At 42.0% G+C, this 26,142-nt stretch overlaps 1 protein-coding gene across 1 annotated transcript in view; it reads left to right on the top strand.

Moving 5' to 3' along the window:
- The first annotated feature begins 815 nt into the window (after positions 1-815).
- Positions 816-26,142, top strand: part of cerk (ceramide kinase) — a 33,001-nt gene continuing 7,674 nt past the window's right edge. Inside the window, exons 1-10 of the mRNA XM_041964240.1 lie at positions 816-984; positions 11,054-11,191; positions 12,699-12,821; positions 15,406-15,531; positions 16,195-16,261; positions 17,375-17,520; positions 21,959-22,033; positions 22,241-22,393; positions 23,469-23,574; positions 24,103-24,185. Coding sequence (XP_041820174.1) covers positions 816-984; positions 11,054-11,191; positions 12,699-12,821; positions 15,406-15,531; positions 16,195-16,261; positions 17,375-17,520; positions 21,959-22,033; positions 22,241-22,393; positions 23,469-23,574; positions 24,103-24,185 — 1,186 coding nt within the window. The remainder of the gene's footprint in view (positions 985-11,053; positions 11,192-12,698; positions 12,822-15,405; positions 15,532-16,194; positions 16,262-17,374; positions 17,521-21,958; positions 22,034-22,240; positions 22,394-23,468; positions 23,575-24,102; positions 24,186-26,142) is intronic.

Here is a 26,142-nt window from a genome sequence, read left to right as displayed (position 1 = left end):
CACAGTCTAGTCATCATTTTTGTTCATGTTGTTGTTTGCCTCATTGCTGTGGGAAGGTTAGGAGAGGTTATGGTAATTATTAAACTCTTCAGACTGGAACAGCGTGGCAGCATCTAACAGCTCTGACTCATGAATCAGAAGGTGTGTGTGTCTACCCAACGTGCCAATGCAGCGTTTGTTCCACAGCACCGAAGCAGACAGAATAAAAGGCGAGAGCTGTCACTCTGACACTATTTCCCAGTACTGCAAGCGTTAACATGTGCTGTCAGTGTATAGTTCGTGGAAAAGGGGGGAAGTTGTCTTATTTCAGCAGATAGGCTCTGTTAAAGCAAATAAAGATTTTGTGAATTTATTTTATTTTTAAGTAAAATTGCACATAAACCAAATTAATGGCTCATAACACCATAATATGTTGCACTTTTTATTGCTTATTTTTAGTCAAGGCTTCCATAACAGAGGAAAGGTGGCCACCACTTTTGGTTCTTTCATAGGAAGTAAATGTCACCAGATTTTAAAGGAAGAATAGGCATGAACTGTCAAAAATAAGATTTTTACTCATTCATTTCCTTCTTTTTTAATAGTCAGCGGGAAAATCATTTATATCACTCCACGGCAGGGCAGCGCAGAATGGAAAATCGGCCAGTTTCGCTTTAGTGTGAAGTGAGTCATCTTGCTCATACACGATCTTTGTTGTAGTCCCCTCTCCTGCTGAGAGCTCGGGCCGACCGGCTCACCACTCTTCAGACGCTGGACGCGCTTTGCAAAGCGGACTGGAACAAAGTTGGAATGAAAACTATCGGACGACAGCGTAACTAATGACACGTCTGGGCGATAATATGGAAAAACAGGCCAGATTACTGTCGTCGAAGCTCTTTCAGAAGCACAGACAGGTAGAAGTTGTTCTGAACCGCAGTGTTTTGGCGTGGAAGGAAACTGAGAAGAGCGAGAAACGAAGCTCCGGCATCAGCAGCGCTTTAGAAACAGGTGAGTGTAGCATGGAGACCTGAATGAGTTTCATGGCTTTGTTATGATGCAGCTCAAAAAAAGCTTTTATTTCATTTCTTGAAATATATGCCAAACAGCACAACTCGTCCCATAAAAACAGAATTGTAAATATTTAACAAAAGGTCAAAACTTTAGTGGAATATTCAGCCAATATTCAGTTTAATATTCAGTATTCCCCTCCTGTAAATGGTAACCATTGTCGTGTGAAGCAGCCGTCTTCCCTCCCTGCTCCTTATCAGGATCGTGCACATGTTGAGGGGGGACACCGTCAGGTCATGTAGCTGCTGTAGCAGGGGTCTGCACGCTGACAGGTGCAGGTCGCACAGGTGGGTCGTCCGTCAGAGACAGCCTAATTAGGATTCTGTGTTTCTCACAAAGCAAACACGAGTCGGGGTTGACTGTTCTTTCATAAGTCCCCCAGGACGGAGTTCACTCATTCTCCCATTAACACACTGATGAAAGGCGTTTTCCTCCCCAGTGAGCTTTCTGACACAGAAATGTCAGCTCTTTAGAACAAAAAAAACGAGCCTAGTTTTCAGTTCGGTCACTGTGAGTGAGAGAGTTTATCCAGGAAGGTTTGATAAGGCAAAAAGAGGCGGAATTTTCTCAAAACGTACAGTCAGATGTATGATAGTAGCTCGTAGTATCACTGTTACCTAGCTAACTGAGCTAACTGACAAAACTAACATGAAGCTAGCTCGCTAATGTCTGTTTGGAGAGAAGAGTAAGAGGTTTTATGGAATATCGTCGACACTTTTATAAAAATGTGGTTTACTAACAAGGCAGTAAAATGCATTTCACAAAAAAAACAATATATGGGTTTGTTGAAATTACTAAACATGCTAACGTCAGACAAGATGACTGTATCTTATGTTAGCATATTTTTCCATGTAAATACAACACTCTGTGCCACATCATTCTCCATGTATGGCAATGTAAGTAAAACAACTTCATATATTCATTTACAAAGGACTGTAAAAGTAATAAGACGCCATAGGGCACCTGAAGTTTCCTGAAGGACTGGACACACACTCTTAAGCTAGTGATGTGTTCATGAATAGCTGCTGAAACCCAGTCCACAGTCTCAGTGAGCTGGAATCCCAGCATGCATTGGGCTAAAGGTCTGTAACTTCAGTTCTATTTACCATAACTGCTTGTCAACCAGCACTCCAGTTTTTGGCCCTTTGCATCCTCGGCATCAGGTAACATCCACTTAATCCACGTGTCCTTATAACCTCCCGAGGCTAGATGAGTTCTCTGGTCTGCAATTACTGTACCGTATCGAGTGAAGTGATTACAGCTGGCACTGCGCACTTCAAGTTTAAACCTGGCCATTGACCTTCCTCCAAGTGGTATCAAGTGTCCTATAATAACCTGCCATAAAGACTTTCATTTATTCAGTCAATGTTCAAACTGGCCACATGAAAATCCCCCCCCTGTGATCACTGTGACAACAGCAGGTCAGTTACCCTGGAGTTAGCAATCAAACAAGGAGACTTGTCAGTAATAAATATCCAATAAAATCACACATCATGTAGTTTATCAGTGACTACAGTTAAGACGGAAATGTTGGGGACAGGAATATTCCACAATGTCTGCAAAGTTCTCTTTTTGTGGACTCCACATGCTTTACATCTGACTTGCATCATGGGATGCACAAGCATTTCACACTTGCCTCTCTGTGCAGCTCTTTCCCTGACAGTTTACCTTAGCCTTAGGCAGCTGTGTGTGTACAGCTTCAAATCTAATTGGTGATATGCCCTTGAGATATTTGTTCTGAAGTTGGCAGGGTTGCGTGGTGTTTGAAGGCACCAGCCCCTTACCTGCATGGTCACAGGTTCAGTGCCTGCAACAGCAGAAATAATGCAAATGAAGTAAGTCAGGAAGAGAATGGATTATTTTTCTTTGTAACATACATCATTTTCCAGTTTATTGAAAACGAAAAATTAAAAATGTGAGAAAAGCTGTGATATCAGGGGAAATATAATTGAACGTGACACGTTAGTCGGTACAAGTGTAACATTTTCTAGTCAACATTCATAAGTTAGGAAGATCAGTGACTCTGCTGCAGCGCTGAGAAGACAGACAAAGTTAATCCCAGCTGATAGCAGAGAATCACGCAGCGTGACTCAAATTTGACAGGTCTTCTTCAGCTCATATTTTCCATTTTTTGCACAATATATTTTCTCAAACATCAAGCTGACACGCAAGTAACATAAATGCCAAGAGGGATTGCTACTGTATGAGCTGTAAACATCACTCTGGTCTTGATTCTTTGGTTTAGACAACATTAGCGGATGTTACTGCCTGACATGTAACTGGATTTGGTCGAATTTAGAGCATCCGTCAGTCAGATGTGCTGAGCAGAGAACATGACAGCCAGGAATTTTATTTGTTTACACACAGATTTGCTCTCACAGGCACACAAACAAAATCCAATCACTGCGATGGCATGGCCTCTGAGCCTAGAGCAAATCTTATGTCCACATAATGCCTCACTCACTCCTCTGATACAATGCACAATCCCATCTTGGAGGGAAATCTAGAATAAATCATGGCATATGCTTTAGAGAGCATCTCCCCTTTCCTCCAAATCACTATGCTTAGCGAGTAGTACTTCCTCAGGCCCTCTAAGCCTGGATATCTCTCTTGGCCAGCGGGGGGTTTAGATATTTGCTTTCCCATATGGCAGAGCTGGATACAGATCCAATGTGTTACTGTCACTTATAGCATTACTGGAAGTATTGGAAATCAGGCTGAAATAGGGTATCAGCACACCAGAATATCCTCTGTAATAAAATCCTATTGCAAAATCCACACATAACAAGTAAAGAAGCAAAACAAAGCTACATGATATTGTACACCAGGCAATCGCAGAACTGCAGCAAATCTCAAAAGTTTGTAGAAAAAAACACATTCATGCCAGCAGCTCTGTGAGACCGCACTTTGACTTTGTGCTCACTGCTAAGCATCAGAATGCTAACACACTGGTGCTTTGCTGGCATAATTTTACTGTCGCCATTGTAGTCGAGCATGTTAACATGCTAGCACTTGCTAATTAGCTTTGGGCAAATTTTTAGTTGGCCTCATGTTGGTGCTTTAAGTAATCACTGCAAGTGTTTACAATTCGTCCTGCGGCATACATGAGTATTTGAATAGAACTGAATGGAAATCCATCTATGGTGTTGGTACTAGAGGAAACGTCAGCAGACCACCACTCACTAGGATTCATCATCTAGGGATCATGAACGTCTGTTCAACATGTTGTGCCCATCCAGCCACTAGATGTAGAGATATTTCACCGGATAGATGAACATTTTGATCTTTTTGTGGCGTTGTTTGAAAAGTCAGGAGATCAACAAAAGTCATCAGGCTTCATCCTTTGGGAACCATAATGTCTGTACATTCTTGACTAAAAATCAAATCCACCAACCTCATGGTGTCACTAGAGGAAAAATCAGCAAGTAGGATTCATCTTCCTGGGAGCATCTTGGCAATTTATATAATATTTGGTGAAATATTTTAGTCTGTGCTGGACAATCTGACACCGCCACCACCCCTAGAGCCATACTGCTAGTGTGGCTAAAAATCCAAAAGCAGCACCCGAGTATGGAAATCCAGAGTTCCTTTTTGAGAATCAGGGTCACAAAAAAGTCATTTTGCCTTTCATATTGAAAATAATGACTTGCATAGACTGGTACTTCTGGCATTGGTAGTGAACTTGCAGTACCATTGCACCCCTAGTGACAGTTCTCCTGTTATATCTTCCACCTTTGCTGTCCCTTTCTCTCCATCTGTTTGCCTAAGCATTGGTTTAACAAACCCATTGTGCCTGGGAGAAATCCACATGTCTTGTTTGACAGCTCACTGCCATGTGTACCCAGGCAGGTCTGTGCTTTGTAATCTAAAGCTGGCGCTCAATGCACAGCCCTGTCTGTACATTGAGAGACGGCTGCATAGGGAGGGAGGGAGATACAGAGAAATAAACACTGCCAGAAAACGACAGCTGGAGATTGGGTAAGCTGTGGTTTATACAGGTCCTTTCATTACATTGATTGCATTTATTTACCTGCAGCTTGGATCAACAGGAGTGAAAAGTAGGACCTCTAAAAGCTAATTAAACAAAGAATCAATGACCTGGATGATGTTGACGGTGTGGTTGAGTGACTAGTGCACAACTATCCTTTCCATGTGAGGACATGTAACTGTTTTGATAATAGCTCTCATTATTGGATATATTGCAGCACAACACTTGTGTACATGGACGCCCCTGCAACTGATATTCAGCATGGGGCAAGTATTAGATTGCATCACCCAACAGCATTAACATTTTTATCAGTTTCACACACTTAGTTAAATCTTATCCCCTCTCTTGCACCCGTGTTGCATGTCACTTGGAATGCAATGTGTGAAAGCAAAACAGGAATAACATAAAAACAACATGAATAGTGTGGAAACGCCTAAGAATGCAGGCATTTCCTTAAGCTTCTGCTGGCTGGTCCTCTAACACATTGTCAGTGCCAAACCACAGTAACAATAAAGGGATTACGAACTGATCCACTGTGTAAAGGGAGGGGTGCAGAGTATGAGCAGAATATGAATATGATGACAGCTTGTTGTCAGAGGACTAAAAGAAGGTAAGGCCAGGTGCTGTGCTGTCACAGACATACACAAACACAAAATCTCTTGTTTACACATAGGTGAAAGCATAGGATATACTGAATCTGTAACGTTATCTCTAAATCAATCATACACTTGATTATCTGGAGTTGGGTCTCTTCGACATCCATGTGCGAAACACCTATGATGCGATGAGGAATTCACAGACGTTATGAGGAACCAGTATTTTCAGTGGAATCCAGTCAGGTGAGATGCCACCCAGTTTTAGGGAAGCAGGATGAGCAGGATCATGAATCCAGTAAAAACATTTTTTGCAGATGTATCATAACAAGCACAGGTACTTGTTGGTCCACTGTACAGGCAAAAAGTAGTCCCTGAAGTCTGTACCAGTTTAGTCTGCCCTTGAGGTACTGTTACTAACCAACTGCAGTAGTTCCCCAACTTCCCCCTCAGGTAGATGCTAGGTCACCAAAGCTTCTAGAAGTATTTCTCAAGGGAGCGCAAATGAATTTCACTGGGCCACTTTCTGGTGTGACCAGGCCTTAACACAGTGATGAGAAGTCTGTGGGTACATTGAAGTACTGTTGAGAGTATAAAAAGGTTGGGGTACAAAAATTGGCTTGCAAGAAAGGATGCCACTGTTCCCCCCAAAGCTACAAGCTTTTGTCCACTAAAAGGTACAATTCTGCTCTAACTTTTCCTGACAGTGCATGTCTGCCAGAATGAACAACGGCTCTTCTTCAAAGCCACGCTCTTGAATTACATGGTGGATAGTATTTCTGGCAAAAGAGCTGAATTCGACTGACCTGCTAAGCGCCCTTGTTTTAACACAAAGATCCTCTTTCTTCTGCTATTGTGCGATACCCTTATTGCAAAGACCAGTGGCTCTCAATCCTTGTCGAGTACTGCTGCATTATTAACACTCTCTATAGTTAAAGGGCCACTCCACTGATTTTAAACTTTTTCTACACCAAAGTTCTTCTCGTACTGCCTCAAACCACCACACTAGCATATGCTGTCTGGCATTGGCAGGCTCTCCCAAGTCCTACACCTGGATGATACATTCATCCTGAACAGAGACTGCCATTGCTCACGCTTGCATTATCACATGTAGACTTTAGCTGGAATGAGAGAACATGCAGATTACACACAGTCTTGGGAAGTGTGTTGTCTATAGCAGTGGTTTCCAAGCTGGGAGTGTGGTCCCTATCAAGGGGTCGCAAGATAAATCTGACAGGTCAGATGACTGGTGAATTTTTTGTGTGTGTGTGTGAAGGCTTCCAAGAGGGAATAATGAACCTGTGGTTAAACTGGTCTCAGTCTGTAGACCTATGAAAGCCTAACTTTAAGATATCACAAGCCCAAAGTGCTGGGAACCACTGGTGTATACAATCATGTGCAAGACAAATCACAGATTGTGTAAAAATCTGCAAACTGGCCCTGGCGCTTTAACAGATTACACCAGTGCATCGCAGGTGTTAATCCATCTCATGTGGTTACAATGGAAACCAGCAGCTCCCTGAGCCCTGAGGACTTGGATGTTTCTGGCTCAGTGGAGAAAGGCACAAACAATGCCAGAGTTAGGGATTACACTCACACTCGGGGCAAAGCAGTGCACAGCCATTGCCAGAATTTGTGGCCCGTTCCCGTCTTGCACATTCATACTTTCGCATGCGACGATGAGGGGATCATTCTCTGTGTTGCTTCTTGTCCTCATTCCACGCGATTGTCTCTTTGAACTTGGTCTTGTTTACATGGCACTAAACTTGTCAAGTTTCAGTTCAAGTTTGAAAGTAAACAAAAGAAAAAGGAAACTGGCCCACTAGCAACTCTCAAGCTCAATGATTAACACTTCATATCATGTTTGTCTAATCGGTGTAAGATCTGAAGTGTTAAAACAACAGATTGTGGTTTCAAAGGGTTTCTATATGCATAACTATTTCTTAGCTGGGTGCACTTCCTTGTTGGAGGATTTTGTTGTCTTGGACAGTACCAAGCTCCTTTTTCCAGTCCGTATGCTAAGATAAGATAATAGAACTATCTGCTGGCTGTAAGCCTCAGCAGTAGGAACTACTTTGTTTTGGCCGTGCCAGATATCACCTCAATCAGAATCATGTACAGCCTACTTCTTTACTTTTGGCACGTCAGAGATAAAGTTGAAAGAATAATTTTTTAACAGCACATACAGCAGCTAGAACCTCTGATATGACAATCACCTGGTAGTCTCAAGTGTTTTACACGGGGCCCTGCCCAATCATGAGTCAGCAAGGCAAATTCAAAGCGTCACACTAATTTAATCACATATGCCTTGAATATTGGTGAAGCAACAATATTTTGTATTTTAGCATTTGACATAATTTTGTGCTATTTATCCAGGTTGCCCTCTTCAGTCTCTTGGGGCTCATCCTCTGACACCTCATTCCTACATCCAAGTCTTTTATTTTGGAAAAACTGGCAGATGAAGCAGCAGTAATGTCAAGCCCTGGCTTGGTGGCCACAAATTTAGAATTTTTACAGTGACGAAAAACAAGTAAATGATAAATGATACTGATACTGGTTGCAGAAAATGGAAGCTAGAATACATGACCCTAAAGTACACCAGTCTTCTATATCAGTGTCCTTACTTATCGCATCAGCTTTGCAGGAACAGAACAAACATTTGAAAGCTTGCTCCCAAGTGCACAAGTTCCAGACACTCGAAAATGAACGCATTTCCTCCTCCAGTTCCTGAAAAGCTGACTTTTCACAGGTAGCGGACCTCTCCGGCTCGCAGTAACTCGCTGAACCCTGTGGTATGAATAGGCTGCACATACTGGCTGGCTGCCAGCGCTAAGATTCTCTTCAAGCACAAAGAAAAGTATGTCAGAGCGGAGAGGATCTGCGTTGTATGGCCGAGGGCTTAGCATGTAGCTTAGGGACTGCACTGAGCTAAAAAGTGGGGAATTTGTGTGTGGTTATGTGTGGGATTATTGTGTACATTCATGTGTGCATATCTGAGCGTGTGTTTACGCCTCTGCGAGTGTGTGTGTGGCAGGGTTATTGGAGCAGTGTTAGAATGTGGGAATGTCAGCCATTGTTTCCAGTTCCTTCCCGAGCACAGTTCACTGGGATTGCTGGCTTTGTGCTTGTGTTTAGGGTTAATTTGAGCAAGTTGTTCAAAGGGCAGGCCTGAGTGGAGAGAGAGAGAGACTGCCTGCACTGACTCGATGATGAACGTTGGAGCAGAATTGCCTACCAGGCTAACACAGAAAGATTTCATGCATTTTTCATATTTTTTCCTCTGTAAACCAGGGAGTTTAAGATAACAAACATGCAAATGTGTAAGACACAAGATAGGATATTCTGATATATTCCACTGAGTGTTTTGGCACAGCTTGCGTACAAGTTTGGTATGAAATAAACAACAAGAGTGTTGAATTATCTCAAATCTCAAACGGTTTGCTGTAATATGGGATTCATTCAGACTATAGTTTTCACTGTCGACGTGCAACATTTTACCAACATTAATCTGCTTTTGCTCATCTGTGTACGCCTGCATGAAAGGATTTTTGACACGTTAGACCATCCTCCTCAATTCGCCGCGTCTATTTTGTCGGCACATCTCGGCGATAAGTCAAACTATTGACACAACGTGTTGCACAACAGAAACAACAGCAGAAGTAGATTTGAGCCTCAGCTGTCTCCCTGGTGGGTTTCCTCTGTGTTTTTTCTGGTTGCTGCCACACGGCTGGACAGGACGAGCAGTTTAGAAAATGGATGGAATGTTTACTGTAAGTCACAATATCTTAAACTAATCCATTATATATTTTAATTCAACACCCACAATCACTTTGGCGGAGCGCTGGGTGCCATTTTTCAAACAGCTGGAATGAAACTCCTCATTCTTTTTTTCTTTTTTTTTCTTTTTTTTTTAAATAAAGCCATTACCCACATGGCCATAACTCTTCCTATTTGTCAAAGTGTGAATATCGATGGCCATAAAGTTATTCATGCCTGCATGGCGCATCATTTTTATTTGAGAAAGAAATGAAATCCTATTCCCTCAGACTCCCAGGAGAGAAATAATATGTCATGCCTCCCTCCCATCCATTTCACCCTATCAGCTGAATAAATTTGTAGGAGAGACTGGAATGTCTGTATGTGATGCAGTTGAAGAGGTCAGTTAAACTCATTGCAAGTAATATTGTCCTTTCCTGGTAAAAAAAGTGCACTTTTGAATTTGTTCCGTCAGGAGCGTAGCCATCTTTTGTGCTTGAATGCACAGATTTTCTGGATTTAAATATAGAAACTGTTCACAGGGGAAAAGCTGTATTATGAGAGTGTAGAATATTGAGGAATCACCTGCCGAGCATTGAGGTGCCTTTTTACAGTGCATTTCTTGGGTGTTTAAGCTATTCTATAATGATTTCATTGCCCTCTTCTTGATTTTCCTTGGTCACTCCATTTCATACGAGGACCAACATCCAGTGTGGATGTGGCAAAGTCTCTGCCTTTCAAACGCTGCAAATTTATACCTATTTAATTCTTTGATGTCGCTTAGCAGCTCCTTAAGGCAGCTGACCCACCCATCTCTCCGTCAACAGACCATTCAAACACTGCCAGAGTCTTTCATCCCACAGTAATTTTAAACTAGGAGCCTGGATCCCGTCCCTGTGGGGAACCAATACAAGAAGATGCAGCTTTTTCCCAAACACTCACCAGCTCTCTCGGGATATGGCTGTCTTATTACTTACTTTCATTGATGTTACTGTTACTGTTACTGTTTGTGAAATCAATGATAGAACTGAACGGATGAAGCTGGTGTCATTAGGCTTGTTAGCAAACATTTGCCTATTTACACATCCATTCATGTGACGTTGTGTCTCGTTTGATGAATCCGATATTCACTCTACCTTTAGCTCTGTTTTGGTCTGCACCAACTCCTGAGGGAAATATTTGGACCATTAGCTGCCAAATGTTCGGCTTTATCAGTCACAAACTTTGTCTGTGTGCCATGTGGCGCTGGGCAGGAAGCATGTCGTGGGTTTATCGGAGCTTTTACACTGAAACAGCTGCCTTCTACATCTGGAAATGAGGCTGATGAGAGCGGCGAGACTGAACCAAAACAATAAAAAGTAAAGGCTGTGGGCCATAAAACCAAAACAATGATCTGAAACAAGCTCTGCAGAGCTGAGGGGGAGGCAGAGTCGGGTGTTCATTCTTTGTGGGTTCGCCTCTATGGGTGAACCATGATACATTACACATGATCATGTGATCCATTGTCAATAAAAAATATTCATCATTGCAGCTTTAATGATCTTAACAAAAATGACAAATGCTGTGCATGTGCATGTGTGTGTCTATGCACATGTGAGGATTTCTTCCACAGGCTAACTGTTCTGTCAAAAGAGCAGCTGAGTAATACATTCATGTATGAATGTCTCTCCAGCACACAAAGATGCTGTCCAAGTGTGTGAAATACTGGCCGTCCACAAGACCAAAGACGATGACCAGGACAGCACAGAGACCAGGAGGAGTCAGAAAAAAGCAACGCGGCTCTCCCAGCTGTATCCCCATGCATTCACAGGTATAAAACACTGATACACACACTTAAAGGGGCATTACACTGATTTTACACCTCAAAGTCAGTTTGATGTATAATGTCTTCAACAGTCTGCATTATCTGAAGTGCAGGATCCAGCATTTTTCGGGCTTGACCCATATAAGGGACTGAAAGTCAGGATTTCTCAGCTTTTACTGTATTGATTTTTGTCTTTTTTTAAAATTACTTTCCTCAAGTCCTCCTTCTTTGTGGAAGTGCAATGCTTAATCGCTGAAGTGCTCCTTGCAGAAATAGATGCAGCGTCTTTTGTTTTGGGTAAGTGTGCCAAGAGCTCGTGTTCACGCCACCAATCACAAGCGATCTGACACAGGAAATAAGCCCGTAGACAGCTCCACAGTCTGAAAGTAATGCATTAACAAGAGAGCATCCTCACAGCTTAGCTGACAGGGTCTAAGATGGCAGCATGCCAATGACTTATGGGCTAATGCTTAATTTTGAGCCATTAGATTAAATCCAAACAAGATCGGATTTACATTATTTATCACAGAAAATGTAAAAAAAATTACCTTACTAATGTGAGCTTTTACTGGCATTAGAGTGTGTTGAGCCTGACTCGACTGCATTCCCACGATCTGTGGAAACTTGGCATCAAAGACACGTTCCATCACTTACATCCTGATTATGTAACTTATTAAAGGATGATTTTACACCCACTCTGAACGTCTCTCTGCCTACCCCACTGCAAGTACGAGGTACTGTAAGCGATTTGGACTGAAGAACTTGCCTGAAAAGTTAACTTTTCTATCAGATGAAAAGAATGCTTAGTGTGATAATTTCACTTTGAAATGCTTAGTGAGTGAATCTGCTGTCAAAGTGCTTAGCGAGTGAATTTCTGGTCCTCAATGTAAATATTTCAGTAATGTTCCCTGGCAGGATATTATGGGACTCCATTTCTAGTTTTTGTCTGACTATCAGCAGAGGCCTGTTTTACTTAAGCGACTCCTTCTCCGTAGCCCACATGCCCCCATTTCTTACTCGCTCACACACCTGATTGGCCTGTCCGAGAAGGATACAGCCTGGGTTCACTCTCAGGCCAAGTCCACACTGTAGCAAAGCCAGGAAGCAGTGAATGATGTGCTATGCTATGCTAAAAATGCTAAGATAGGCCACACGCTATGATGGCTGTTATTTTATTTTATTTAGCACATTTTGTGTTATCGTCCATAATCAGATAAGGTATTCTCTTGTTTTGATGACACCATCTTTCTCCTGCTGATACTCCTTTTTTTCTCATCCTCTGTCCAAGAGCTACGAGGCTTTGGTTAGCAAGTGTTAGAGTGTAACAGAAAGGTTGAAGCTTCAGTCCCTGCAGCAGGCAGCGTGTGTCTATCTGCAGACTAGACCTAAAAATGTCTTGGTGGGATGTCAAGTGTACGTCATTCCCACAACACCGACAAATACAAACAATCTGCAGATTCTTGTTTGCTTTATCTCACACTCTGCTCCTTCCTTCTGTTTTGTGTCTCTCCAGTTTCCTACGTTAGGAGGACAAGGCAGCATCAGTGGCGGCGTAGTGATGTCACCTTCCACTGTACCAATCAGGCGCTCTGCGAGCAGTGGATCCATGTTATCAATGAGCAACTGTCATCACTCAGTACGTTCTGTTTAACGATGTCCTCTAGCAGATGTGCTGACAAGCTTTGAACCTAACTTACAGTAAGCAGGAGCAGTTTATTGAGTATGTGCTGAGAATTTAGGTCAGTGAATACTACAACATATATAATTAGAGTACACACAGTTGTCCAGCTGCGCAACACAGAGATATGGGCAAATGCAACTGCAGAAAAAATATATTCATTAGCACATTAGGTTGCATTACACAATGTCTTCCATAGTGAAGTTCATAGTGAAAGTTTGGCCGAACAGTTAGACTTTTTTTTTGTTTTTTTTATTGCCGAGCGTGCTTCAGAAATCAGTAATTTTTTTTTTTGTTTGTCAGGCTAGATTGTCAGATTAGACTGGAAGATGCTGCACATAAATTCCATATAGAAGCAACAGATGTTCTGTGAGGATCAGGCTTTTTGTTCCTCAAGCAGTTTTAATAGCTGACAGCAATGTGCACATGGGCTATACAATACAATTCTTTGTCTGTGTGGTTTATGGACTATTTCAACAGGACACCACTACACAATATGTTACTGTAGCGCCTGCGGAAAACCTTAACTTCTCTCTTCACTCACTATACCTACATGACACTGCCTCCAGTCACATGCTGAAATTCTTGAAAGGCTGTTTTTATTGTAGGCTACATCAACAGTGTATGAGGCAAACCAGAGGGAAATGATAGCAATGCGAGTGAGCAGTTTAAAGATTAATATCACAAAGACCAGGAACCTGGAAAGATCAGGTTCCAGGTTCCACAGTGCACATTCAGTTCACATTCAAGAGCAAACACAGTTATAGACAACATTAAAGGGCCGGCGTGTTGGATTTAGTGGCATTTAGCATTTGGTTTGTCCATTGTGGGCTCCTGTAGAAAGAGAGATAAAGAGCTCATTCTAACGTAATGAAAACACGACAGTTCATATTTTCAGGTGATTGTACACAAATGAAATCAAACTTATGAATATTATATTCCGTTTCTGCCAATACATCCCCTTAAATCTTACACACTGGACAAATAACTTTTTCAACAAGATCGTCAGCAGCTCTGTCAAAGACTTAAAAAAACACTCCAGTTAAGCTGTTTTAATGTCATTTTGCCATCTTTATATAGGAAAATTGATTAAACTCCACATGCTGGTGAGTATAATTGAACCATTCTGACCTTCATCACTGCTATTTTCTCTTAATGTTTAACAAACTTATCATTCAAGACGAGACCCGGTGAACGAAGTCCTCTGCTCCTTAACCAGACTGTAAAGAGAGTGTGTAATATTGTCCATAAAAAAACATTTCATTCTCTTCAGGAGTATAAATGTCCTCAGGAGAGCCCGCAGGCAAACCTACAATAGAGATTTCCTTCCTGCATTTCTCTTCCAGACAGCACCTCACAGGCATGGACGTAAAGAATGGAGCCAGCAACAACAGCCTGATAAAACATATAAATGGTGGTATTGCAAACGTTAATAGAGTGTAGAGTCGTATGAAAGTATCTTTGGCTGGCTTCGACATGAAGCATGAAGAGTTTGTCTGTATTATAGCTCCAGCCTACTGTCCAGATGTGACCTAAGCAATCTGCATATCTGTCTTCTAAGTATGAAATTCTGGACTGAAAATGTCAATAAGACTACATTAGATTAAATTCAGCTTCATTGTCATTGCAATGAGTTTAAGGAGACAACAGAATGCAGTGTGCAGATCGGGGCACCTCAGCAGCTCACCTGGCTCACCCGTCTTTTTGTTTGCTTGTTTATTTGTTTTGCATCTTCCATCTGGGAAACAGTTATCTGCCTGAAGAATGTAATATGTCTTCCAATGATGTATTAACATACGACGTGACCATGAAATTACATTGTCAGTCACAACATATTGAGCGAAGCAGTGTTTCACACTTAGAAGGTGATTGCGAAGTGATTACATGATTGGGTTTCTGCAGGATTTAGTGTGCATGTAGCATGTGGAAGTTACAGAGTCAGATGGGTTTAACCCATTTGAAATGGTCTGCTCGGCCCCGCAGGATGAATCAATTCAAGAAAATTAACTACATTCATTGTGAAAATGAAGCCTTCGTTTGTTCAATAGTGTTCAGCCTCCTCCACAGCACACCTTTACATCACCCATTGACAATCCATTGTAATCTAATGGAACTTTTGTCTTATTGCCAAACAATATTGCAGCCTATATTTCTTTGTGCTCATTTAACACTTGATCCCAATCCATTCATTCTCAATCCGAACAGCTGCTGTATCTCAGTTTGTTGTCCTCAACGCAGTCTTCCACAACAGCCATAAACAAGCCATTTAGTATTCTCCATCGCAGCACTTTGTTGGTTTATCACCGGATGATGCAGCGCCTCTGAATTGCTTCACACTCCTCCCATAGTCAGTCGACACACCATTTATTTCTTGGGCGGCGTGTTTTGGCCACCAGTCAGGTTGACTGAGCATTTTGTGAAAGGTCTCTGGTTAATGAAAACTTCATCAAGCTGCTGTCAGTTACACATTTGTTAAGAAAAAAAAAAAAAAAAACACTGAGCCTTTTTAATGACCATCTCATGCCCCTCCCTCACTTTGCAGCCAACCGACCGAAGAGCCTTCTGGTGTACATCAATCCCTACGGGGGAAAGCAGCGCGGGAAGCGTATTTACGAGCAGAAGGTGGCCCCGCTTTTTCGCCACGCCTGCATCTCAGCCGATGTGATTGGTGGGTCCCTATCAGGAGCGTTTATTTTTATTTTTTTTTCCAAACATTTAAATAAGAAAATGAGCCTCAATGGCTGCCATATAGATCTCCACTGCCACTGCGGCCTCTCGCAGGGACCGAAGAGGCTTGCAAGGATATGATTTGGCTTATAGTGCCATTAATCACGCCAGCACCTTAATGGAAGCTGTGATAGTTGATAAGCTAGGGTATCCAAACACATCTATTATTCAATAAGTGTTTGCTACAGCTACACATAGTCTGGGGTATTGATGGTCCATCAGAGTGACTCACTCTGGGCTTCCTAGAGCTGCTATGAATTGTAGGAATGTATTTGTGTTGATACTATATGCCCGGTAAACAGATTTATTGGTGAAATATTGTTTTTGTTTTTGTTGGCTCAGGGCTCATTTTGCGGGCTAATATACAACGCCTGAATTGGGTTGTTTTGTACCAGAGTTCCTTTGCTTCATCTGAACATTAATCTACACGTCAGGCTCCTGTGAATGTTTCAAAAGTACAGTCATTTTCTTTGCCTTATATTTCAAAATGCCAACAATGGCTTCTTGTTCTACTCGTCAGGCCACAAAAAGTCGAGTTATTTTGTCTGTGAATTCTCTTTCACTGAACTTGTGTTAATGCTTGCCGTTTGATTTGTTTCCATAGTTACAGAGCGGGCCAATCATGCCAGGGACCACTTGAAAACAGAGGCCAATCTAGAGAAATATGACGGGTGAGTACTCAAGCAAGATACTCGCTGCTGGACATTCAACGCTGGTTCTTCACAACCAATAATCATATCAGCCGAGGCTGATAGGATTTCTGAAATACTGGCTAATTTAAAGATTTTGACCTGATAATGTCATCCATCTAATAGTTGCTGAGACATTTCAAGCAAATCCACCAAAGTTGGTAGGGTTCATCATCTGGGAACAATGAAAGTCTGTACAGAATATTGATATTTCACAAGATAAGTGAAAACTTTGTCAGGGCGCCACTTAAGTCATGTTCAGCTGTTTAATCTGTATATAATGTTTGCTACCAGCCATACTCGTACTAACACCCACACTTTATATTTTCGCTACCTGCAGCTGGTATAGCCAACAAGGAATACTGTTGCCGTAAGGGGTGGATTTGGTCTGCAGTGGTGTTTCGGTGGGTGGTGCAAGTCAAAGTAACTGTCAAAATCAAGCGGTCAACTATTAGAATCTCCACATTTTACAATCCTTTTAGTGTACGTGATTCTGTTCTCTCCACTATAATAACTGTAAAATTGATCATAAATCACTCACAGAAGTTTGGGTGCTAAACACAACTTGTACATGATGCTGCAGCTCACCTCTGTGTGACCGAAGCATATGAGAGTAAAATTCAGCTGATAGTCGGATATAAAGGTCATCAATAACACGGAAGGTTTTTCCTGCTGAGTGTCCTGCTGTCTCCAGCTTCTATTCATCAGATATCCAGTCCAGCAGAGCAGGGTTAGAGTCCATGATGCTTTTAACTCTGTAGTTCATATTATTTATAGGTCAATTTCTATGAGGATATAGGGTGATGTGGACTTTGTAAAAGGTATAGTGCTGGGTGGCTCAGCATGATATTGTTATGTTTTGAAGGGCTTGCAGCTCAGTTGCATTATCGTCGTGGGGTTTTTTTTTCTTTTTTTGGCTTTTTAGTTATTTTGTCCCATAAATCTGTGCTTTATTGCAAACACATGCAGATGCAGTTGGCCTTATTATGTGGCATCCACCCAAGCTATGTGTATGACCTGAAGCTACCCTCAACGACGCTCCAATCTATCCCAGAACTCAAGCACATGTGTTTTTGATATCATTTGTCTGTCCAGGGTGGTGTGCGTGGGTGGAGATGGGATGTTTAGTGAGATCCTGCAAGGATTGGTCACCAGGACCCAAACAGACAACAGCGTGGACGAGAACCAACCAGATGCTGAGCTGGTGCCATGTTCTCTACGGATAGGGATCATTCCTGCAGGTGAGTTTTGCCCACTATATCACATAAAAACATATCCAAGGTTTGGGAACAGCAGCAGTTAAAAGCTTGAAGGGAAATGTTTGTTTGGGAAATGCACTTGTTTGCTTTTTTTGCTGTAAATTTGATTAGAAGATCGACACCACACAAATGTTCAAAATGTAAATGTAAAAGTGTTTCAGTCACAAATCAAAGGTAAACAGTGACCGAGTGAATTAAATAATAATAAAGTGCAGTAAATATACATGTACAGATACTTTAATAGATAGTGTTAATGTTTTCTCTTAAGATAAGTGTTGCATGCAGGATGTCAAGTGTTTTCCTGAATTGTACAGAGGAGGTGCCAGTCTTAAATGGTCACTGCTGCTTAAAAATCCCACTCGACAGGCCCGTTATTGGTTTCATTTGTGAAGAACCTCAACCCCGCTGCTCTGGGGTTGCTGAGTTACATTAGAGAATCTCTATGGCAACAGAGTGGGGGGTCCCAATAGGGGCCTGCGGAGGGTCAATCATTCCAAGAGCCATGAATGGAAACGTGCTGTGTGACATTTTGAAATCACTGTAATTTTTATGAGGATGCTTATACAGCTCATGAAGACCAGTATGAGGCTATCCGGTGCACAGCTTGATGATGATAACAGAGGAGTTTAAAAACTGACAGGGACACAGTAAATAATTCTTTAGGCTAATTACGACCTCATGGATGTGTGACTCAAACTTGTTGCCCTTTGACAATCACAGATCAATTAAAATGTTAGTTGTGTAATGTAATCTTCCTCTGATCTTTTCATTAAGTTGTATAAAGGTCTAACGTCTTGTCACCAGACCTCTACCCAGATACTTCACGCTGTCAGTGAAAAGTCGGGGTCACAGGGTTCAAAACTCTCAAGTAGATATACAGCAATCGTTTCAAAGGTGTTTTATATGTCGCTGGTATGCCATGAAAGTGCTTTGGTTTGCTTACATTGAGCTATTTAGTTAAACAAAACCTCAGTTGACCAAGGGCAACCTCTCCTCAGTGCATGTTTTCTTTCTATCCATTAGTCTGCTCTTAATTCAGTGAAAGAAGGAAACGCTGATGTTTGTGAGTAGCGGCAGCAATAGTAACAAAACCAGCAATATTATGATAAGTGTTGATTTCGTGGAACACACTTCACAGTGAAAGTAACTGTAATGCTCGAACAATTGCACAGCCATCATGCTTGAAGGTTATGAGTATTAAAAGGCCAGTGTTAAACATGTTTCTCACTGAGCTGGGGAACTGCATTGTGCAGAAAATATTGCACTTGGTGAACTGTTCCTTCATTACAGTTACAATTACTTCATCACATTATTTTAAGTGAATCAGCCATACGCTGTCCTGGTGCCATAAATGCTAACGTATCGAATGTGTATACCCCGCTGCTGAAAATGGTCCCCAACGGAAGCACTGCTTACTCTTGTTTGAAGAACATTTACGAAAAACTACAGTGCCCAGTTGTTAGTTTGCCTTTTTTTCCTGAAATGAATATTTGCACCCAGATTTTAAAGATTTAGGTCTTCAGTAGGAATGAATGGGCTAAAAGTACCATAAAACACAACATCCCCAGTTTAAGGCCTGGCCTGGGACCTTTGTTGCATATATTCCCCATCTCTTTCTCCCTCCTTCTTTTCTATCATTATTCCACCGTCCACTCTCTCATACAGGCATAAAATGCCCCCAAATGACCAGCATTAGTCATTCATCAACTTTTGAAACAATTTGCAGCTTTGCTTTAAAAAGGCAGTGTCTCAAATAATGGTGAGAATGTAAAAGCATTTTTAACATCTTTGCACGTAGACTATTGCGTAAGGGCAATCGTATCAGGCTTTGAGCTTTTGCTACAAAAGCCATGGTCTGATGTGCAGCCATAAGTCATTGTGAGACACTGCATCTTTGACACTTGGACTTAATTTATGATTTCATCAATACAATGATCAATATGGCTGTCAAGGTTATGGTAATGTCTCAGTATGATATCAAAGTCCTCTATGCCAAGATTCAGATGAAGGGTCATGAACTCATTTATGACCTTGTACCCAAGCTGTCATGCTCTTTGACATGCTCCTACTGTACTGGTTTTAGCCATCATGGTCTGAAAAGGACTGTCAGGTTAACCCTGACGGATTGAAAGTTGAGACTGATGAGATTGATTTCGATTATTTTGATGGAAAAACAAAAAAGGATATATTACTCAAAGGTCCGTTTGTCTGCTGTCGTTATAAGATAAGGGCAGCTATAAATACATTCATGTACTGAGGATTCAAGCAGCAAAAATATCCTTTTCGGGGCAGCACTGAAATGCATCTAGACTCCATTGTTTTCCCTGAGACGAAGATGATCTTACTGGCACAGAGGAAAATGCAGATGAAAACTGGAGCTTTTCCGCTGAGGATATGCCTTGTGACAGTTTTTGCTCTCTCCTCTGAATATGCCAACAGGCTACCGAGGTTGAGTAACTTAAGGGGAATAAAACATTGAACATCTGAGGACTGAACATCATTGAACATCTGTGCGCGCCACTTAAATCCATTCAAAGACAGTTGGCTTTTACTGGGTAGCTTTTAGGAGAGTCAAATAGCGTATGTCACCATTTTTACACTCAGCAAAATAGCAGGTAGTGCAGCGCTGTCGGGAGCAATTTCAAAGTGTTCGGATGTGATTACGAAGCTCGGAGGAGAAGAAGCAAAGGCCAGATAAGTGATATACATAGAAAGTACAGGAGCATGCCAGAAAAAGCGAGAGAGGGAGCTCATCTTCATACTCATCTGTGTGTCCACCGCTGAATGACAGGCCTGATCTCCTCTGTCACGCGCTGTGAGCTAACTCAAAACATCACTAGTTAGATTTCACTCGCTTCTCTCCTCTCTCTCCCTCGCTCTCTCTGGCTTTTATCAGTGGCAGTAGGTCCATTTCACCACTCAAAGATGATCAAAGCAGGGCAGATAGGTCTGAAATTATGCCATGTGGTGCAGAAAGAGAGATGGAGCCTTATTACCTCTCAAGTTGAAAGATTTAATATCAAACTCAACATTTCTCTCAAGGCGGGGGATGCCTCTTATCCTTCATTTGTTGGCTGAAGAGAGCTGATGATAGCCCAGGGCCTGGAGCTATCCGATTAGTTAACTTTATGACTGAAATGTCTCCTTACTTCTGCCTAATAAAATCATTGAACTGAATTCTTCCTACTTGGTTGCAGCTTTCAAAGACATGGAACTCTACCAAATCTTTTATGACTGATTTCAACTATGAATAAGAGATTTACACATTTGATTTATGTCTTTACAGCTTTACCTGCCAATAGAGTCGACCTGCGTGCACAGTCTGTTCTGATTGCTGTAGATAGCAACACATAAAACCGCCCATCATACTTGTGATAAGAACATAATGACACTATCCATCGACTGCTCTGCCAGGAATAAGTCCAGTAATAAGAAGTGACAAGACCTCTGGAAAAATCAAACTAATATCAGAGGGTTTGTACAGATTTCAGTGGTTGGCCTAACCAAACCCCAGTCTCTAATTTATAGATTTGATATGATGTCAGTAATTTCACAAAGATGCAAGATTAAATCAGATATCTGATTCACTTCCTGTCTGGACCTATGGCATAAGAAACAGTGCTTTTTAACAAAAACATGCACGACGTTTGGCCAACCAGCCAGACCGATGCTGATGCATGTGATCCAGATGAACAATCCGTTGTAGGAAATGTTTTGTACACTCCCTCCAGAAGGGGAGTTTTACTTATCCAGCAAAAAGTGTCAACATGTACCAGATGGATTTGCACAACGAGTTTGTCGTGGTTCCCACACAATGTGTCCCCAAGACTTGAAATCCTGAACATGGCTAGCTGATAACTGCCACACAGTTCATGACTTTAAATTGTCCAATACTTTGGTTAATCACCAAACTAATGACATTCCCATCAGCCTCAGTTGTACTTTAGCAGTACAGTACTGTAGCAAGTATTAGCGTGCTAACGTGCTAAGACTGTTAAAATGATAGACCTTATATGGAAAACATCAGCATTTTAGCATTGTAGCTGTGGACACGTCAGCAGGCTGCGTGTTTTGCAGTTGAGCCTCACAGAGCTGCTGACATGGCTGTAGACTTTTAGTCTTGTGTGTATTTGTCCCAGTATGCCAGCTGGTACTGGCACAAAAGTTTTCCAGAACTATGTGCACAAAAGTTATGCGACCTTTCAAGTTTGTCTGGTGGCATAAGTTGTAGTTTTTAGAATCCAGATGAAAACTGGTGTCTTTGTGGTTTGTATGTACGTATATATATATTCATATATAGCATATATATATATACATACAGTAAAAAGTAATTTTTCCTATCCACAGTGTCTTTAACATGCCTGCACTGAGGCTACCATCCAATGGCTGACCATCGACCTGTGTGTCTCTTATCCAACAGGGTCCACTGATTGCATCTGCTTTGCCACAGTGGGAACCAACGATCCAGTTACTTCTGCTTTACACATCATTGTGGGTGAGTAGAAATCATTGAAAGACTCAGAGACCTTGCAGCACGTGTATCTGGGTGGCATCCTGTTATGACGTGTTATCAGTGTTGTGGAGGAAGCTACAAATGACCTTTGATTATTACACAACTGGTTTTAGTTTCATGTTCTTATGCATGTTACGGTAACACAGTAGGAAGTGGCTTTTTACAGCTCGACTGGGTGTATTTTAACAGGTGACTCCCAGCCGATGGACGTGTGTTCAGTTCACCACAAAAACGAATTTCTCAGATACTCTGTCTCGTTGCTTGGCTACGGTTTCTATGGTGATGTACTGACAGACAGCGAGAGGAAGAGATGGCTGGGTCCTGCCAGATATGACCTGTCAGGTATGAGGGCCCTCACTTTCTAAACTTCAGTGACTCTTCAGGCTAAGCCTCCCTACACACTTAAACCTTCCTTTTCTTTAACCAGTGGCTCACACTCGCTTATTTCAATGTGCAGTAAGGTGGAGTTTGTCCCTGAGTTTGCTGGTCCTGCTCTGGGTCCAGACCTCGAAGGATTAAAGATATAAATCTAACACACAACGCTTGTGGATTCAGCGGGACTCCAACAGGCCCACTAACACCACCAGTTTCTCTGCCCGCTTGGGTTACATGTGAATACTTACCACCTTATGATCTAAGTTATGAAACAGGGCTAAATTAAACTGGGGCCAACTGCACGGATGATAATAATTCTTAACCAAAAAAAAACCTGGCACTTTATTTACCAAAGTGTGCACTCAAAAAGTGCTAAACATGTGCAAGAACTGCATGCGCACACAATGATCAGTCATGAATCTGACCTATTCTAAATCCATCTGCTTGACTCATTTACAGTGTATACAGAAAGCCATATGTTTATGTATATATATATGTCCTTGTATCTTTAATGTAGAGTTTGTTTGAATGTTTTAAGACATCTGAAGCGAGACCTGGCAGATGGAGTATTAGAGAAATAAGTGGAAATAGCAGCGTTAGTGCCATAATTTCCATCATACAATCTATCAATTACTTACATGATTGACAGGCGAGTTGGGGTTTCTGTGTAATTTAGGAATTGGTTTATTTGTGTATCACTTTCTACACAGTTCTGCTGCATGTGTAGAAATGAGCACAGAACTATGCATGGCTGCTAAAAGAGGCCCCTTTGCTGGAGCTACCAAACACAACAAGGGTTTTAAATACAACTGTGTGTTATCTGGACTGTAGTGGCATTAAACTTTGCTTAAATTCTTTTTTTTTTACATGGTTAAACCTGCGACGGCCTCTAGAGAAAAAGAATAGTGGTCCAATTAGATCTGAGTCGCTTTAAGAATTTTACTCTTAATTGTCTTGTCAGGTATAGTTAGAGCTGAATTAAACACAACAAATGAAACACATTGGCATGCATCCTGTGGCCCACACTGTGTTTTTGTTCCAGGGGTAAAAACCTTTCTGAGTCACAACTGCTATGAAGGCACCATCTCTTTCCTCCCCGCTGAGGACAACATGGGGACCCCCAGGGACAAGCTGCAGTGTCGATCCGGGTAAAAAAAAAAAAAAAAAAAAGCATCAAAGATATCCATTTCTACAGCTTTTCAGCTTTCCTTACAATGTGCGGACTTATCTGATGCAGTTCAATAGTAGCAGTGCACCTGCCAGAGCTTAAATGGGGTAGTTTACATTGTCAGGGAGCCTATCTGATTTATGTGAACTAAGAGCTCATTCAGTCTTTTCTAAAAAAGCGCTTGACTAAGTGCTTTGGTTTTTGAGATGCTGGGTGCCGACATTGTTTGCATTTGTTACAGGGACTGAAAGGAGCTGCAAACCATTAATCTGTAAAATGCCACGTTTCCTAACAACTTATTTTACCATAAAACGTGATATGACTGTGGGCTTCTCTGCCTGTAGGTTTCTTTTCAAACAAAAACTGCTAATATTTAAATAGCTGAACCCCGTGCAAGTCGTTTCAAGTTGGACCGCGTTTATTTGCGCCGAAGCTTGTTAAAACCTTGAATGTCACCGCAACACCGATGGTTTGATGATTGTGAAACGAGGTTATGCTGATATTTCAGATGCTGCGTCTGTCAGCACAAGCCCTCATCAAAGGACAGCAAGCAGTGGGAGATAGCAGAGGAGAGGGAGAAGTCTGATAAAGGTACGTGTTTGGGGTTTTACTCGAAATACGTCAAATTAATCACACCGAAAAAGCGTACGCCTCATTTCTCTGCCTCGTTATCGCCTTGTTTGTCTACTTTCAAATCATTTCTAGATTTCTGAGGCAGTTGAGAATAAGTGTTTCTAAAGGGTGCAGATTGAGCCGAAAGACAAAGAAAAAACAAAGGGAGATGAGGCTGAGAGGGAGACGAGGCTCTCTCTTCCCTTGAAGTCACACACAAATCAGGGCTTCTGCAGTACCTGGGTGTAAATAACAGCATCATCTTCTTCTCAAATTTCACTTTATCTCCATTTTCTGTCGGGGTTGTTTTGCTCCCGCAGCATGGCAAAATTCTTGATGAGATTCTTGATGAGTTATTGACAAGAAAATCTAAACTGATTTTAGTGACACTGCACAACTCCCCGCCGGAGCCCCTTTTTTTTGCCTATCGATTTCCAAATCTCCGGCACCCGCCCCCGCGTCTGCTTGATGGGATTACATGCTGCCCCTGACGAGGCTTGTGTCTGTCCACTCAGCCTCGAGTAGGACAGCGTCGCCTCCTTTTCCCCCGTCTGTCTCCCCAGACCACTGCACACACACGCACACACACACACACACACACACTTCATTATCTACAGTCCGCTCAGCCCACAGACACAGCAGCACAAACCCTCTGGAGGCAGATGAAATACTGAGTCCTGTGTGTGTGTGTGTGTGTGTGTATTTGCTGGTGCATGTTTGTGTGTGTGCACTCATAGCTGCAGATGAGCTGTGTGGGGTTTTTTTTTCCTCTCTAATTAGTGTCGTGATATTAAATTCAAGATTTTCTATCATGGCGATCTGGTCCTGTGGCTTCCTATGGCGTGTGTGTGTTTTTTTTCCCGTGTAAGTATGAAAGCGAGCGTAACCTGTTTGTGTGTGTGTGTATGATGTGTGACAGACTCGCACTAATCAAGAGGAAATTTGGCTCTGCCAGCTCTGACAGGGGGTTTGCCTCACGCCAGTGCTGCCGTTTGTTTTGCGTTTTTTGTTTTTTTTCCCCTCCTCCTTCCTGGCGAGGGAAATCTCAGACAACTGCTGAATCAATGAGGCACAACACACACACTCTCTCTGCAAATGAGCCAGCCTCCCCTCCAAAAGCAAATACTCATTTAGAAACATTCTCCTAATGCAGAGCCTATAGTCCACAGTTGGATTTGTTGTTTTTGATTTTGCTCTTTTTTTTAAGCTTTAATCACTGCTTCCCAATTAGAATATTGTTGTCTTTATGTAGCCTCGGCGGGCTTGTTATCATTGGTTCACGTTATCACCTCTGTAAGTTTGTTTTGCAAAATGAGGGGAAAAGGTAATGAATCGCTTTGCTTTCCGACACATAATTTCCCCCCCGAGGTTTGGACGTCTGTGATCACTTTTTGCAGCTGACTCCGGTGACTATCACCCCGGTGACAGGCGCTGGCGGTCCCGTGGGTGATACTGCGTCTTTGATACACCATCACTTGTAAACAGTTGCTAATCTCAGAGGAACAGAGCGGTGATTTGTGAAGTGCAACCATTGCGTCTGTCATTCGAGAGTTGGAGGCCATATGTGCATTTAACATAACAAGCAAAGTTGAGGTTAATCCAATCAATCCTCTATGTGTATGACTTCCTCTTCAGATGTTGTGAACCTTTCCTTCGCCAAACTCAACTGCATTTAAAAAACATTATACATCCAGCCCTTCTACGAGGGTAGCACGCATTACTTTCAGCATCTGAGTTTCTTTCTTGGCTCAATCGTCAGCGTAAAGCTGCTCTGAGAGTTCCTGCCAAGACATCTGGATCTTAATGGACCCTCATCAGCATCACTGCTGTTGTGTAACAAGCAGGGAACTTCACCTTTAGGAATCTTGAAGCACTTGCAGAATACACCGTAAAACTTCGAAAAGCAAATTCCTGATGCCACACAGATTATTTGTTT

The sequence above is a fragment of the Chelmon rostratus genome, chromosome 22 (genome assembly GCF_017976325.1).
Source record: "Chelmon rostratus isolate fCheRos1 chromosome 22, fCheRos1.pri, whole genome shotgun sequence".
NCBI lineage: Eukaryota > Metazoa > Chordata > Actinopteri > Chaetodontiformes > Chaetodontidae > Chelmon > Chelmon rostratus.
Note: the sequence above shows the minus strand (reverse complement) of the source record. Positions and strands in the feature narration are given on the sequence as shown.